The sequence below is a fragment of the Barbus barbus genome (assembly GCF_936440315.1).
Source record: "Barbus barbus genome assembly, chromosome: 5".
Lineage (NCBI taxonomy): Eukaryota > Metazoa > Chordata > Actinopteri > Cypriniformes > Cyprinidae > Barbus > Barbus barbus.
In genome coordinates this window covers 18,432,187-18,448,794 of record NC_136733.1, presented here as the reverse complement: position 1 = coordinate 18,448,794, position 16,608 = coordinate 18,432,187, and the positions used below count along the sequence as shown (strand labels likewise).

At 36.3% G+C, this 16,608-nt stretch overlaps 3 protein-coding genes across 4 annotated transcripts in view; 1 reads left to right on the top strand and 2 right to left on the bottom strand.

Annotated features, from left to right (window-relative positions):
• Positions 1–838, bottom strand: part of LOC306870239 (mucosa-associated lymphoid tissue lymphoma translocation protein 1-like) — a 1,002,100-nt gene extending 1,001,262 nt beyond the window's left edge. For both annotated transcript variants that reach the window (XM_079417388.1, XM_079417386.1), the window contains exon 1: positions 553–838. The gene's annotated coding sequence lies outside the window, so the exon portion shown is untranslated. The remainder of the gene's footprint in view (positions 1–552) is intronic.
• Positions 1–10,618, top strand: part of rxrab (retinoid x receptor, alpha b) — a 60,569-nt gene extending 49,951 nt beyond the window's left edge. The window contains exons 7-11 of the mRNA XM_079417399.1: positions 3,250–3,379; positions 4,044–4,176; positions 6,295–6,386; positions 7,505–7,610; positions 8,393–10,618. Coding sequence (XP_079273525.1) covers positions 3,250–3,379; positions 4,044–4,176; positions 6,295–6,386; positions 7,505–7,610; positions 8,393–8,540 — 609 coding nt within the window. The 3' untranslated portion in view covers positions 8,541–10,618. The remainder of the gene's footprint in view (positions 1–3,249; positions 3,380–4,043; positions 4,177–6,294; positions 6,387–7,504; positions 7,611–8,392) is intronic.
• Positions 10,619–11,416: 798 nt separating this feature from the next.
• On the bottom strand, positions 11,417–15,625 carry LOC306869454 (WD repeat-containing protein 5-like; the record flags this gene model as incomplete). The annotated part of the gene is made up of 13 exons (XM_079416233.1): positions 11,417–11,526; positions 11,617–11,704; positions 11,808–11,882; positions 12,695–12,728; positions 12,853–12,928; positions 13,147–13,193; positions 13,458–13,513; positions 13,594–13,677; positions 14,206–14,340; positions 14,377–14,466; positions 15,198–15,271; positions 15,360–15,468; positions 15,560–15,625. The coding sequence occupies 13 exons, from the start codon at positions 15,623–15,625 to the stop codon at positions 11,426–11,428; spliced, it is 1,035 nt and encodes a 344-aa protein (XP_079272359.1). The 3' UTR covers positions 11,417–11,425.
• Between the last annotated feature and the right edge of the window lie 983 nt (positions 15,626–16,608).

The window sequence follows — 16,608 nt, the reverse complement described above, 5'->3', positions numbered from 1 at the left end:
TTAAAGTTTAATTTGTTCATGTGATGGCAAAGCTGCCATTTTCAGCAGCCATTACTGCAGTCTACAGTGTCACATGATCCTTCAGAAATCATTCTAATCGATGTTAAAAACACTTTTTTTCAGGATTTTCTGATAAATGAAAAGTTGCAAAGAACAGCATTTATATAAAATAGAAATATTTACTAACATTATAAATGTATTTGCTGTCACTTTTGATCAGTTTAAAACATCCTTGCTGAATAAAAATATTAATTTCTTAAAATAAAATAAAAAACTTTTAAACACTAGTATCTAAGTGCTTAACCTGTTAACCCGCATCGGCCCGTGGGCGGGCCGGAAGGGCGTGGTCGGGCGTGGTCGGACTTTTTATTACCTTTGTTTTAGAACAATATTCAATCAATTATCATTAACTATATATCATTTGAAAGCTAAAACACTCAAGATTAACGATGTGAGCTTGTTTTTGAAATCAATACACCAGAGAGGAAAGGGTTAACAGAAATGCTGAAAGACCGGCCATTTAAAATGAACAAAGCGAACCGCAGTACTCACGTTTGATCGCCAATAGCGCTGGTCAGCTCAGACTATTCCAAGACACACCAGCATACATTTCAAGAGAAGGGTCCACTCTTCAAAATGCATCCACTTTTTAATCCAAAACAACGAAAAAATAGGGGAAAACACGATAGATCCTCCTTTGTTTACATAAGCGATTCGAGTTATAGTTATCGATAGCGTCCATTTTCCAATAAATATCGATTATAATTCGTATTCCAGCTTTGAAACGCCATCTATTTCCAGCAGAATCGTCTCTTCCGAGTAAGAATAGCCCTCCCTCGTCTCTCTCCTTCAATCGCAGGAGCTGTTATAACCCGGGACAGTAAGCGCGTCCGTGAATGGGTCAGCGAGGTGTCAATCCGGACACATCACAATAGGGGTGTTTGAAGCCAGCCAATGCCTCGCCAGCACAGTTTTGATGGATGGAAGTGTTAGCCAACCACAAGGACGTTTAAAGTGATTGACAGTTTGAATAGTTTACGTAAGATTGTTTAGAGAATAGCTCGGCGTATTGTCCGTGTGTTTTCGTGCGCTCTCGGGTTACGCATGAAGCGTACACATAATGGCGTCGCGGCGCTACACAGACTGGCTATCAGCGAACAGATGTTGTCCAAAGCTCACATCTGAATCTCTCCATCGTGGATCTTCGACTTGAGAAGTGTTTCTGTGGCGTTTGGTGGTGTTTTGGAGGACGTGGGGAGAAAAATGGCTAATTTAGTAGCCGAATACGCGCTGAGATCGCTGGGAAGCGTGGATAGCATTAGCACGTAAGTGTCTCCACCCTCCTCTTGAATGTTTATGTGTCTTTATCATGTATTTGCAGCTTTTGTTTCATGTTAGCTGTTTTAGATTCTAAAAATGACAACGGAGAGGGATAATATGAGGGGATTACATGAGTTTTGTTCGTGTGGGTGGGTGGGTGTGTTTGTTTGTGGGTATGTCCCGGTTATTGTGTGTGTGTGCGTGCGCGCGTGTGTGTGTGTGTGTACAAAATGTAAACAGTGTTGCAAGTTTGATTTGTTTTGCTTACACACTTTCTCACTCTTTTTCTCTCACTCTTCCCTGTCTTTTCAGAGGTCTGGTGAATCCAGATGGTCAGAAAAAAAACCATTTTAGTGGCTGCTAGAGCGTCTTCCTCCACTGTAAATACTGTAAATAGTTTTTTTTTTTTATTATTTAGTAATATTAGTAATAGTAATCTATTACTATATTAGTAAAATAGTAATATTCATAATATTCACCATATAAAATAAATAAAAAATACAAATGTTGTAAAAACAATGTATTTTGCATGTTTTGTGTTTTCACTAGTTCAAAAATGATCAAATCTGTTTTGGTTCACTGTTTTCATTATTGGAATTGTTCAGAATAAAGACTGTTTAGTTATGTTCAAATTCTGAAATAGTTTTGTGTTTTTTTGTGGTTTCATTGGTAGAGCAGTTCTGAATTGATATACATATGTAGTATGCAGTGTCTTATGGAGTCTCTAAATAGCATTTTTGAAAGGATTCCTAGACTTTTCTTGAAATAAAATATCCAAATGACTTTTCCAAAGCTTTTCTTGAAATGAAATACCATAAAGATGTACTTTCTGTAAGTCTTTACCTATAAAAAATTTATTATTTCATATTTTATTTCAGGAAATATTTAGGCGTTTTTTTTCAAAAATGCCATTTGTAGACTAACCAAATGACTAAATGAGTCAGCACTACAAATGCTGTTCAGAAATAGTTTTTTATTGTGTGTTTTGGTGGGCAGAGCAGTTCTGAATTGATATACATATATGTATTATGTAGTTTTGACTCATTTGGACATTTGTTTACAAAGTGTCTATTTGGGGTCTCCAAATGGCTTTTTTGAAAGGACGCCTAGATTTTTTTTAAATAAAAGCTTACAGAAACTACATTTTTGGGAGTATCATCCTCAAATTTGAATCAAAACATGGTCAGATGTTCAGCTTTATCTTTATGGTGTTTTCAGGCCTTTGGCATGAAAGTCTCATCCATTTTTCCCTTAGTGAGCTTCATTAAAACATATCGCGAGTCAATTTCATGTATATTTTACCTTGTTTTACTCTATTGCTATACTAATTTTGAGTTATTATGACTCTAGAGTAACAAAGGATCAAGTGTCTAGTTTCAAACAACACCAGATTTTTAAATATAGACCTTAGGGTTCAAGAGCTACAGACATTTTTATTTGGTTATATCGTTTTTTACAAAATGCTCAAAAATAGGGGCGCAGGGTAACAGGTTAAAGAGTATGTTAACCAATACAATATTTTCCCCATTCTCACAAAAGTTGTTACATTTTAATGTAAATTTACAACAACTAACTTTCTTATTTATTTACAATATTGTATACAATAAGACATTAAGTATCACATTTTTCTAAGAAATTACTCCTAAATGAAATGAAATTAATGCGGATAGCATCATTTAGTTTAATTTGAGAAATGTTTGTTTGTTCATATAGAGGCTTTCTGCATATGCTGGAACCTGTATGAGACATTGTTGAGATCTTTTCTGAAATTAGGAGATCACTTGTGTCTTTTTCCAAGGAGAAAATCTGAGAATAAGGAGACAAAAGCAAAAGTTTGACAACTGACTTTTTTTTTTCTTTTGTGTATATCTACATAAAAGCTATATAGCCAAAGAGTTCACCCCACTTTCTCTCTCTCTTTCTCTCCAGCCTAACGACCCTGTAACAAACATCTGCCAAGCAGCTGACAAGCAACTCTTTACCTTAGTGGAGTGGGCCAAGCGGATACCTCACTTTTCTGATCTCCCACTGGACGATCAAGTCATCCTCCTGAGAGCAGGTGCGTCACTAAAAAAAAACACAGACCACTTTTGTTTGAGTCCTGCAGACATCGACCTGATGTGACCTATGTGCTGTACATCTAGTCTTCCAGCGATGGAGTTACAGCTGAAAACAGCATCAACTAATGAAATGAGTATGTCTACGGTTATGTGACATTATAGTCTATTCCAGAAGCATTTATGGATTCAGAGATATATTTGATCCAGCCTCAGGCCACAGCATCGATTAAAGAAGGAATTCCATCTCATTATCTTGGATTGAGAGTCCTTATTCTGTTAAGGATGATGACTTCAACATATACAGAGGGAGAATAAGAGGCTGGATTGTTCTCGCGTTCACATGTTGCATTTATTTCATTAGGCTGTAGGTTGCCTGAGGACAATCAAACTCTATTCAGTGCGTTTTATTCAGAGCCTCTGAAATGGGATCGCAGCGTATGAAACTGTCACGATGTATTAAACGACTTGAAATGTCCTCATTAAAACTCAATATTGTTTAAGAAAATACAACTTACAGTAAGTTGATATTGAGCTAGAAGACTAAACAGACGCAAGCCACCACATGCACACAAACAGATACAGATACACATGTTGTGCTCATTCCAGTAACCTTTGTTTGTTTGTTTGGTTATGTGCTTTTGTGCTTCTGTCCTCTGTTGCTAGGGTGGAATGAACTCCTGATCGCCTCTTTTTCACATCGTTCTATAGCTGTGAAAGATGGGATATTATTAGCCACAGGCCTTCACGTCCATAGAAACAGTGCGCACACTGCCGGTGTGGGAGCCATCTTTGACAGGTTAGTAAATGTTAACAGTTTTCAGAGAAAAAGCCTGAGTCTGTGTGATTTTCTTTCTTCTGAGGAACACAAAAAGTGAATTTCTCAAGAATATCTTGGCTGTTATTTTTACTGTAATGAAAGTAAATGGAGAGAGGGACTGTCAATGTTACAAATTACAAAAATACCACAAAAAGTAAAAAAATCCATTCATTTTCTTCCTAGGGGAACTGATTTTAAACTATAACTTGTAAACCGTTGAAGACAGACTGAATGTGATCTACAAGGTTGTTAATCGATCGCATATGCTTTTCTTGATGCCATTAGTTGGTTTTTTTCAACATGTCTTTTAAATAATCGTGTTTAGCAGCTGAATTCCTGTTATAAAGCTATACATTAGCCATCATTTTGTTGAGAAACCTCCATAAATCAGAGAGCTGAAACAAGCAAATTACACCAAACACTCTGTAGTGTCATAAGAGTCCTATACTGTAGGAAATGTCAGTTTACATTTCCAAACATTCATTTTGCCATTAACTGTAATAACCCAGTGAGATTTCCATTTGCACAAGGATTTTATTTATCAGTTAACTTCTATTAACTCAATGAAATCAAGATTTTTGCGTTTAAAGCAGCTTTTGCCCTCGGTGCACTTACGCATAGTTTCTCAAGTAGCTTTTCAGGTAGGTTTCTTGAGGCATCTTGAAGACGTTGCCACAGTTCTTCTGGATTTAGTCTGTCTCAGTTTGTTCTGTTTCTTCCTGTCATTCCAGACAGACTGGATGATGATGAGATCAGATCTCTGTGTGGAGCACTGGCTGTTGTCAGACTCCTCATGCAAACAAAGATTTCACTGGATTATTACAATTAATGGCAACATGAATGTTTGGAAATGTAAACTAATATTACCTATTGCCACACTACAGCAAAAGATAGAAATAACTGACTTTAAACCATTTTTAGCTGGTGAAAATATTAGATTTTTGCAAAGTACTGTATATATTTTTATATTTATCTGCCTTTTTAATTTGATTGTCATTCGCAATGCTTTCCCACATTAAAGCCATTAAATACACAGTCTTGTACCTTTGTTCTTTTGTCAATGTTGTGATTCACCTTCTAGCTGGTTGGTTTGGATCTTTTAAAAATCAATATGGGAAAAATGAATGGGAAAAATACAGATGAAAAAGTGGGTGGGCACTGCTGCAGTCTATATTCCAAATCATCTGAAGCCGGAGGATAGTTTTGATTGAGGGACAGACCAAAATTTAAGCCATTATTCACTGAAAATCTCAAGTCAAATATGGTGTCATTTGACAATGCAACTTTCTGTCTTTATTTTTTTTTTTTTTTTTAAGGGCTTTATAAGATGTGGATTATGGATGACTTGAGTGAGTGTTATTAATAACTTTTATGATACTTACATGTCATTTTGTGGCTTGATAGCTCCAGACCCCCATTCACTTTAATTATATGGAAAAGAGCAGCCAAAACATACTCCTAAACATCTGCTTTTGTGTTCCACAGAAAAGAGAAGTCATACAGGTTTGGAACGACATAATTGATGATCGAATTTTCACTTTGGGTGAACTATCCTAACTAAATTCAATGTCAGTATTCAGTTTATGGAGGGTATGGTCTTGTGATCTTCTAGGAGACCCTTCAGTGTCCTCATGGTACACCGTGTGGAAGATTTGTGACAGCCGTAGGTCATGCACACATGAATTTTTGAAAATAACCTCCATAATGATATTAGACGCTGCATCATGAAAGTGTCCTCCACATCTTACTCTTGATTGATGTCATTTTTACATTAAGCCATATGGCAGTTTTATGTAGCGCTGTGATAATGTTTCACTGGCAGTGTGAGATATGCTGGTCCTCACTAATGAAATATATGCTGCCCGGTCCGTCGGCAGTAGAGATGAATGTGTCTTGTAAGACATAATGACTTTGATTTTCAAGGCGATAGGAAAACTAAATCTAAAGGTGGAGCGATGACTCACTGGGCATGTTTAATATGTTACAGAACATTTCCCCACATTTTTAGGGGTATATTGGAGAAAATGAATTTGCAATTAATCAGCTTGGTCGTGTTGCCTGTAAGCATAAAGATTTTTGCCCTTTTTGTTTTTACAGAGTGCTGACGGAGCTTGTGTCAAAGATGAGAGACATGCAAATGGACAAGACTGAACTTGGATGTCTGCGGGCCATTGTTCTGTTCAATCCAGGTACAATCATGTATACTTAGACAAACACATGTGCACACAGCACTCTTATGCAAGTGCGTTTAAAATGCCACTTCAGTTTGATTAACCTACCTCTCTATTTGTTTTGGCAAATTCCTAAAAAATGTGTTGTAATGAAGCCAGAAAGAGTAAATGAGATTCCTATGACTTTAAACTGCAGTATAGTGAGCTTATAGAAAGCAGTATACTGAGTACTGCATACTAAAAAAATCAAATAATAAATCAATGAAACGTTAGAACAACATTGTTGTCATGTGACCTCGATGTCAAAATAGTCATTTTGGTGTGTAAAAATGTTGGCAGTCCAGTCAGATAATGAGTATAGAAAGAGAGCAAGTTAAAAATCACAGTCGATTTTCCATTTGATCATACTGGAAACTAAACTGAAAGCTGAGTTCAAAGGCAGTGCATAGAGATACACTATATGGACAAAAGTATTGGGACACCCCCTTCTAATGAACAGGTTTGACTACTTTAGTCATTTCCATGAATACAAATCTTAATGTTAAAGCATACTGTATAATGATATTCTAGGGAATTGTGTGCTTCTAATTTTATAGCAACAGTTTGGACAGGACTACGGTGGCCGAGAGAGCTCAACGCGCTGCAAATAGAAAAACACCTGCAAATTAAGAAAACAACTTCATCAATTTGACAACTCACACGCTGCAAATGCTCACAATACAACCAAATGAAGAAACGCAGTGTAAATACTCACAACACAACCAAATAAAGAAATTTCTTTTTTTATTTGTGTTGTGAGCATTTGCACCACCTGCTGTCAAATTGATGAAGATGTTTTCTTGATTTGCTGGTACTTTTTCTTTTTGCATGTGTTTTCTGAAGTTGCAGCGCATTGAGCTCTCTCCAGCCACCATACAGGACCCTTTTCTATTCTAACAGACCTCTGGTGTGACTTTAAATGCAAACCTTGAGCCAAAAACTCGTAGTGAATATAGTAAACTTCTGAAGAGTTGTGTAGCATCTAATAAAGTGGCCCAGAATAAAACCTTAACATAAGCTTTTTCTTTTTTGTCATTGCTTATCTGTCTGTCCATGTTCATTCTTTAATCCATCCTTTTGTGTTTTTATCAATTTAGATTCAAAAGGACTGTCTAATCCATCAGAGGTGGAGGCATTAAGGGAAAGAGTGTATGCATCTCTAGAGGCCTACTGTAAACACAAATATCCCAATCAGCCTGGAAGGTACACACACACACACACACACTTTTCTTTCACCTCACATCTGTTTATGTATCCTTATTTCACTTGCATATGAAAATGAAAGTAATGGCACAAAACAAAACGAATGCTACAGAGATTTAACAGAGGTCTACCTGGATTCACAATGAACATGAGATATTTTTCAATTTCATTTGAAGTCAGCAACATTTACAACCCATTTTCGTAAAAGTCATATAGTAAAAGTCAGTTTTACCTACAGTAAATACATGTCTATTTTTTTACAATTCAGAGACTTTTATTTTTATTTTTTTTAAAAAGCTCATTAAAGCTGCATTTATTTGATTAAAACACAGAAAGAACAGTGATTAAGAAATATTATAATGATTTAAGATATTTGTTTTCTAATTTAATATATTTTAAAATATAATTTATTCTTGTGATTTCATTTTCAGCATCCATTACACCAGTCTATGCCAGCGTCACATGATCCTTTAGAAATCATTCTGATATGCTGATTTGCTGCTCAAAAAAACATTTTGTGGAAACTTTGATACATTTTTCCAGGATTCTTTGATTAGCAATAAAGTTCAAAAGAACAGTATTTATTTGAAACAGAAATCTTTTGTAACATTATAAATGTCTGTACTGTCACTTTTGATCAATATCATGTTTCCTTGCTGAATACAAGTATTCATTTCTTTTTAAAAAACTTACTGACCTCAAAACTTTATTATTACTAAAAAAACTGCTGAAGTATTACACTGTGCTCATCCAAACACTGACATCCATTGTTTCACGGACAGATTTGCCAAGCTGTTACTGCGTCTGCCTGCCCTGCGCTCCATCGGCCTGAAGTGTCTTGAACATCTCTTCTTTTTCAAGTTAATTGGAGACACACCCATCGACACTTTCCTAATGGAAATGCTCGAAGCGCCACACCAAATGACATAAGAGAATGATTTCTATTCATCTCCGCCCCTCTGACAGAGGGTGCACCTCATGTACAGAACACTACAGGAGGCCACAGGACACATCTCTGATCTCAACGGAGAGGACTGAACTCTACCTTAATAATTCTACCTTGGCGTTTCACCAGAAACATTGCGCAATCCACAAAATACTGTGTAACCATTCATTACGGATTAGCACGCAGGATGGATTAAGTGAGCTTTTTCCTGGTTTGCATGCACATTCGGGAAGTCTCACAGAGTTCTGGAGTTTTTGGTTTCTCATTTCTTCTGCCTTACAGAGGCCTACCTCTGCTTTTGTACACAGCCAAACCACCTCATCTCTGAACTCACAATCATTTTGCTGTGAATTTTCAGATTTCATGAGAGGAAACAAAATACCTCGGATGCACTTCTTCATGCAGCTGTCCATAAAAAAACACATTACTGTATCTACCATTGGAACAGTGAGCAGGACCACAGTAACCCCCCCCCCCCCCCCCCCCCCCACCCCCACGCACTTAGAAATTGCTTCTTTAAGCGGTATTGTCATACGTCAGGATTCTTAAAGTCCATCTCCATGAGGAAGAAACTGCATGCAGTTTGGCTTCAAGTCCTTTTCGTTTTGGAAGATATATGGGCCTATGAATAACAGAATGGTCTAAAAAGAATGAAAAGCAGGTGTACTCCTGGCTGAACTCGCGCTGAATGAAAATACAATGATTCATTGTTAGAATTGTGCAAAAAAGAAATATTGAAGATTTTTCATGATGTTTTGCCTCTATAATTCAGCATAAATATGTATTAAGTATTTCCAAAGATTTTCAATAATGTTTATATATATATGTATATATATAATCTGATAATTCCCAGCAAGTGGGTTTTTGTGATTTGAAAATATGCAAGGAGTTAAAGGACTCCAGATGATAGTCTGACCTCAGGGAATTGCGAGGTTTGGGAAGTGCCATGCCTGTCCCCTATTGGAAAAGTTGTGACATTGCAGCTGTACTCATTTGCGATTACATGAAGTTTAACAGTTGGGTTTTTACAGAATGCTTGGCAAACATTGCAAAATAACAATTTCTAAGCCTCAGGTTGATTCAAATGCAATTTTTTTTTTGGTTCTGTTTTGCAGTCTTATCTGTGTAATAAGAAACTGTAATAATGATAGATTTCGTAACATTTGTATTGACGCATCAAACCTCAATTGCAGATTGAGCCAATCTGAACCAGTGTTTTCATGATGACGATTCATTTTAATAACTATTAATGGAATTCGGGAGGTATTTGAGCTGTTGTCATTAGAAAACATAGTGCAAAACACCTACTGATTTAGACGACACATTCTCCCGAATGATAACTCCAGGCCTCACAGCAACATGAGTATTAAGTCTAATATATACATAAACGGCATATACTGTCTATGTGATTGTTATGCACAACCTGAAGTTCTATTGGTCATGTTTTTAAGCTTCGACCAGGGTGAAATTTGAATCGGGTGTCAGGGACATCTTTGGCCATCATTGGACATCTTTGGCCTTTCATTTCTCCAAAACCAGCACATTTAGAATGTGCAGACAATAACTAAAGACCCTTTTGCTGAGGTATAGACAAAACCCAGACACTGTAAGCACTCTTGGATTTGCACTGTGTCAAACAGGGTGTGTTAAACCATCAGGAGCCGGGCACATTTGATCTGATATCAGCTACAATCCTGATGTGCCACTATCAGACATCATCCATCACAGGACATGTCAGCAAAACACGAAAGAGATGCATTTCAAGAGAATGATCTATTTTTGTACAAAGTGTAATTTTTTCTCTCTATGTCATTATTTCGTCTGTTCTATATTGTACACATTGTTGGTGTAAATATTCATTTTTAAGTGGAGCCGTGCCCTCAAACCTGGACTGAGGGAAAGGTTTATGTGCAAAGGCTTCTCTGTTCCTCTGCCATTTGTTTTCATGGTACCCTCACCTGAGAGCTGAGGACGGCTCACTCACAAATGGAGGGTGTATTGTGGTTTGTCCTATTATATTATGTCTGTTCAAAGGACTATTAAATTTCTGATTATCTTCAGCAAACAAAATAACTATTTGAGATATCAGATACATATAAATATTAAATACGGTTAACATTTTCATAAAGCAGAATATTGCTGCAATAACATTTATATAGATTTTTATATTCCAAAAAAATATGTAAATGTACCTACTGCTCCAATGGATCGAAGCCATGAAGACAAATTCCAAGCTTAAATAGTGGAAAATAACACATTGGTAATTCACATATGGGGTGGTGATGGCGCAGTGGACAAGACACATGCCTTTGGTGTGAGAGACCCGGGTTCGAATCCACCAATGTGTCCCTGAGCAAGACACTTAACCCCTAGTTGCTCCAGAGGCGTGAGACCTCTGACATATATAGCAATTGTAAGTCGCTTTGGATAAAAAGCGTCAGCTAAATGAATAAATGTAAATATATATCAATATTAATGATAGCAAAATACTAAACAAAAGGCAATCATTTGATGGCAAAATTCTCTTGCTTAAAAACATTTATATATCCATTTTTGGTATGTCTACCATAAGTACATCCATATTTACCCAACCGGATCAATGAAACAACTGAATCCATGATTTGATAGAAAACATTTGTTCTTCAGTAATAAATTAAAATGAACTGAAAACATTACAGTAGATTATTAGAGTATATTAAGGGGAAAAAGGCTTGAGTGAGATTGTCCCTATTCTGAGCAGACAGGACCTGCCCATCTCTCAGATAATAACCCTGTGCTAAGAGCTATCAAACCATTGTAAAAGACAGACACTACTGGAAGTCGTCATTCTGAAGTTCCTACTAAAGCCTCTGAAGTGCAGTGCTTTAACTTAACAATCACTTTTCCACAGTTTGATGGTCTTGTCGTTCTCCAGGGCTGCAGAGGCAATGATGTTCTCTGTAGGGTGACAAGCTGTCGAGATCACTACATCTAAGGGCAAAAATACATCATACTTATGTTAACAAAATCAAAGAGGCTGCCGTGCATTTGAGTCTGGGAGGTGTAGCAAATGTCACATACCTGTGTGCCCTTGCAATTTCTGTACAATTTCTTTGGCCTGCAAGTTCCAGGTATACACCATGTTGTCTTCAGAGCCTGAGACGATCCACTGAATGAGAGCGAGACAGATTCAGGTTATTCAAAAACTGGTCTAAAATACTATATATCTTTGTATTAAAACAGATACTTTGACAAAGTCATACTGAACCTACCTTTCCTCCAGTCACAGAGAAATTGGCAAACACACAATACTTTACATTCTTATGTCCAGTATATGTCTTGAGACACTAAAAATAAATAAATAAAATAAAGCTAGGAAAGCTCAGTTAAAGCATGAATATAACCTACACACACATTAACTTAACAATATTCCATAGACTTGTATTATGTTTATATACAGCTAATTATAAATACTTAAACATAACCCTAACAACAACAACAACAAAGCTTTTACATTAAAAAAAACACTTTTTATACAGTTTTTACAAAGCAGGACATCCCCAAAATGAGGTTGTCGTCAGATTTATTTCACTTCTGGGTACAAATTCATCCACCAAAATAAGATTAAGTAGGTACACACAAATTTTTGGAATATATTGGTGACAACATCTAATGAACTTCCATTGTTAGTGATATTTTTTAATCACCTAACCTGAGCCCTAGTCCTATACATAACTGAAACCTGTGCAAAACACTACATTTAAATATAATAAACATGATTTGATTGATTTATAAGCCGTTTTAACAAGTGAGGTGTGGCAGACTAGTTGGTGTTCGTTTCACTAGGTTTCACTGTATTTGGGCGTTTTTGATTAGTGAAGACATTTGCGACTTGAAAAGTATGATCAAACCTGTATAATTCAACATATACTAGCATAACCAACATATCACAAATATGAGTTAACATATGTGTGTGATATATATATATATTTATCAAATATTTTTCTTAATGCATTACAATTAATAGTGTATGTGTATATATATATATATATATATATATATATATATATATACACATACACTATAATTGTAATGCATTAAGAAAAATATTTGATAAATATTATTAACAGTCAACATTTATGGTAGTTCAATGACATACCTTTCCCTTGCTGTAGTCCCAGAGCTTTAATGTACTGTGAGATACAAAAGCATTATTTTATTGTTTGCATTGTTGGCAGTTTTTCCTAAATTAATATTGTCTCAGAAACTGCACTGAATGGAAAAAATAAACAGTCACTAGGGGATGAGTTCACTTACTTGCCCAGTGTCGCAGCTAGAATGTATTTTCCATTTGGAGAAAACTTCACAAATGAGACAAGAGGGTTGTCATCATCTGGAAATAAAACAGATCAGTTTGCCATCAACAGACTCTCCTAATTTGCATTTCAATAGACTACATTTATCCAAATTATGCAGCACACACCATCCTGCCATCTGGCACCACAACAAAACTCAAGATTTAAGGATGAAAGTCCAAATATTTTAAGACAACTTGATATCATGCTTTCCAGCTTCTCTAGTACATGCAGTAAAGAGAAAACAGTCACATACCTATAAGAGTTTTCAGACATTGTCCTGACGCAGTGTCCCAAAGTCGGCTGAAATACAGATCATAGCATTAAGTAAAGGTCTTAAAGTCTCATAAGTGTGAATGGATGCTGACTTAAAGGTGCTGCAAGTAAACGTTTAGTAACAAAATACAAAAAAATTATCTTCTAACTGACAGATTTCACTGAAATAAATATCCAATCGCAGAACGCGCTATGCCACACTATTTTATGTTTTTGAGTTCGTCAATATTCAGCTAGCAAAAAGCTGAAATGACTTACAGCACTTTTAATAGATGGCACTACTCAACTTACCATAAACCATCAGAGCTACTGGATACTATTAGAGATCCGTCTCTGTTGAAGTGAACCTGGAAACATCACATTAAACCGACATCAACAAAATCTGCATGCAAACTAACAAAAATATTTTTTAGTATTTGATGTTTACCGCTGAGACAGGGTCCGAGTGAGCTGGCAGGGTCTTCAGACATTTCCCAGTTTTGACATTCCAAATCCGTACGCTCTCATCAAACTGTCAACGTGAACCCAATCACTTCAGAATCAGAATCAGAATGAGCTTTATTCGCCAAGAATCTGTTTTAGAGTGAGGAAGAGATACAGCATGACATGAGGAAATGTCATGCTGACATTTCCTTTGGGAGTACAGTGTGAGAACAGGAAAAACACCCCAGCAACAAAAAGCACATAGTCAGTCAACAACATAGCCACACGACTGCAACAGGGAAGGCAATCCAGTTCCGGCAAGCAGCCACCCGGTCCTGCAGCCATTCTCGGCGCCAGTCGGACCCGCTTGTCAGGCTGGCGGTACAAAGCGGCGAAGGCGATGGATCGGGGGTGGGGAGGTGAATGCATATCTTTATACTATATGTGCGTATGTGTCTGTGTATGTATTTATTTGTATGCCTGGAGAGTCGCCACGCTGGCATTCAAATCAAGTTGTCTCAGTCCGCAGAATCACTAAATGACTTATGAGTACAAACACTGTCTCATATTTATTTTTATTAATTTAAAAAAATTATAAATCTGTTTGTTTGCTTACAGATCCAGAAACAACAAGGTTCGACTGTGGGTTGAAGTCACAACAGAAGACATAGTTGCTATGGCCTTTCATTTTCCCTTCAAAAGCATGACAGAGAATTACGGTACAAAACTCAGTAACTGATATGGATGACACCTACAGCATCAGATACAATTATTTCAGAAGTTTTACTGAACTCATATCCCAGATCTTCAGTGATTTGTCACCTGATGCAGACACCAAAAGATTTGAATCTGAAGACCAGGCCACATCTGATATTCCCTGCAATTACATGGGTTGCCAAAGACATCACAGTATGAATAATTGCTGGGGCAAGATTATTAAGACTTTTTACACAATAGCATCTCTATGATACATCAATAATATATTTACAGATTGAGTCTTTAAAGGGTTAATTCACCCAAAAGTAAAATTCTGTCATCATTTACCATGATGTCTTGCCAAACCCATAAAACATTTATCTTCAAAACAAAAATAATCATTTTTTTTTAAATAAAACTGTCAATCCACAGAAAAATTATGTGCATGTAAAGTCCATTCCACCAAAACATTTACACTCATACAAGTTCATAAAGACACTGTAACAGTAATTAATAGAAAATAAACAATTGCTATTATATTTAATTTTGAGTGTTATTTACATAAACATTGATCAATAAACATACATAGAACTCATCAACTAGGGTCCATGGCAGCTCAAATGTATTATTGTCTTTATGAACTTTTTTAAGCATGAAAGTTGGTGGAATGCATTTTTAATGGAGGTACAGAAATGTCTCAAGCTTCCTAAGAAATATCTTGGTTTGTGTTTTGAAGATGAACCAATGTCTTGTAGGTTTGAAATATAGGCCTATTAATGACAGAATCTTCATTTGCCGGTAAATTGACCCTTTAAAGGAATAATTCACCCAAAAATGAAAATTTGTTAAGTAAATTTTCAGCAAATGTTAAATTTTGGATGAACTATTCCTTCAACTTAGATTAAAACTCACAAGTTTATGTCCTGCAAGACTCTTCTCAAATTTTCCATCAAAAGCACCCCATATTTTGATGAGCTTGTCTGCCGCTGAAAATGAGATTGTCATTTCAAAATCTTCAGACATTGGTTTGCTTTCTGTAGATTAAAACTGAACATTATAAAAAGCACTACTTACATGAACTGGCTAACCATTCACCACTAGAGCTAAATTTGACTGATGATATAGCTTTTGTGTGACCTGCAAGAGTGAACTTCAAGGAGTAGTTTGGCTTCACAGCAGCAGACTTCAGAAAAAGATGTAAACCACATCAACAGAGAAACAACTTAACTCTCTGCATTTAAAAAGGCTAAGTAACCATAAGGCAGGCTTTCTACCTTGGAGGATGATGATGCTGAATGTGTCTTTTGTGTTTCTATGTCTGGCTTCTTCTCTGATGCCATCACTGCACCTTATGTGGGTCAAATAAAGGGGCTCTTAAAAAGAGATCATAAAATTGTTAAAATGCCATTTATTTCAATTGTCCATTATCAAAACAAACTTGTGCACTTGACAGCACTGGAGTGTTACAAAATGCACATGGCCTAAAAGAAAAGTCTCACTAGAATAGCATGCCAGCCAGCCAAGCCCGTCATTTCCTCTTACTAAGGCAAATGCTTATCCAGAACTTTGAATGGTGTAGCGAATATTTTGACAGTCAGACACATGTAAATCAGTTACAACAGTAAACATGTCTGTAGTTGCCGCCCTGTCACACACTTAGCAAGGCTAACAACAGACCCGAGTACTTGCATTCAGCTCAGGTTTCTATATCACACAAACGAGTAGAAACTTACTGGACGGTTCTGAAGTAAACTTTTGGTTTCAAATGGTTCGCTCCAAACGACTGTGTTTACAAATTGGTAGGAGTTTAAATGCGCTTCGGGCCACTTGCTGTGCCATAAAGAAATGTATGTGCAGTGTGTGTGTGTGACTACTTCAGATTCTTACGATGGTGGCTGCTTTTTATTTTATTCGACAAGTATACATTTCTCACAGCTTTGGTTTCTCTGAATAAACTGTGAACAAAAGCATTTAAATATTTTGCGAGTCATTCTATTCAAAATATTTCCACTAATGGAAGAGAATAGCGTTCATGTCGCTCCACAGCTGAGCTGGGATCTTAACTTTGTATCGATTATGAGATGGTAAACTACTAACACGATTTATGCAATTGTTGTTTTTTTTACAAGACACTTAGAAATATTATGTTAATATAAATTATTTTCACCGGTTCGCAAGTATTGAATATAAACAACAGGATTTTGACAGATAGATAGTTACAGTGGGGCAAATAGTATAGTGTCGACAGTGTATCAAAAGTAGTTGATATACTGACGATTTTTTCAAGTTTTCCCACTTACAAAGAATGGAGAGATCTGTAATT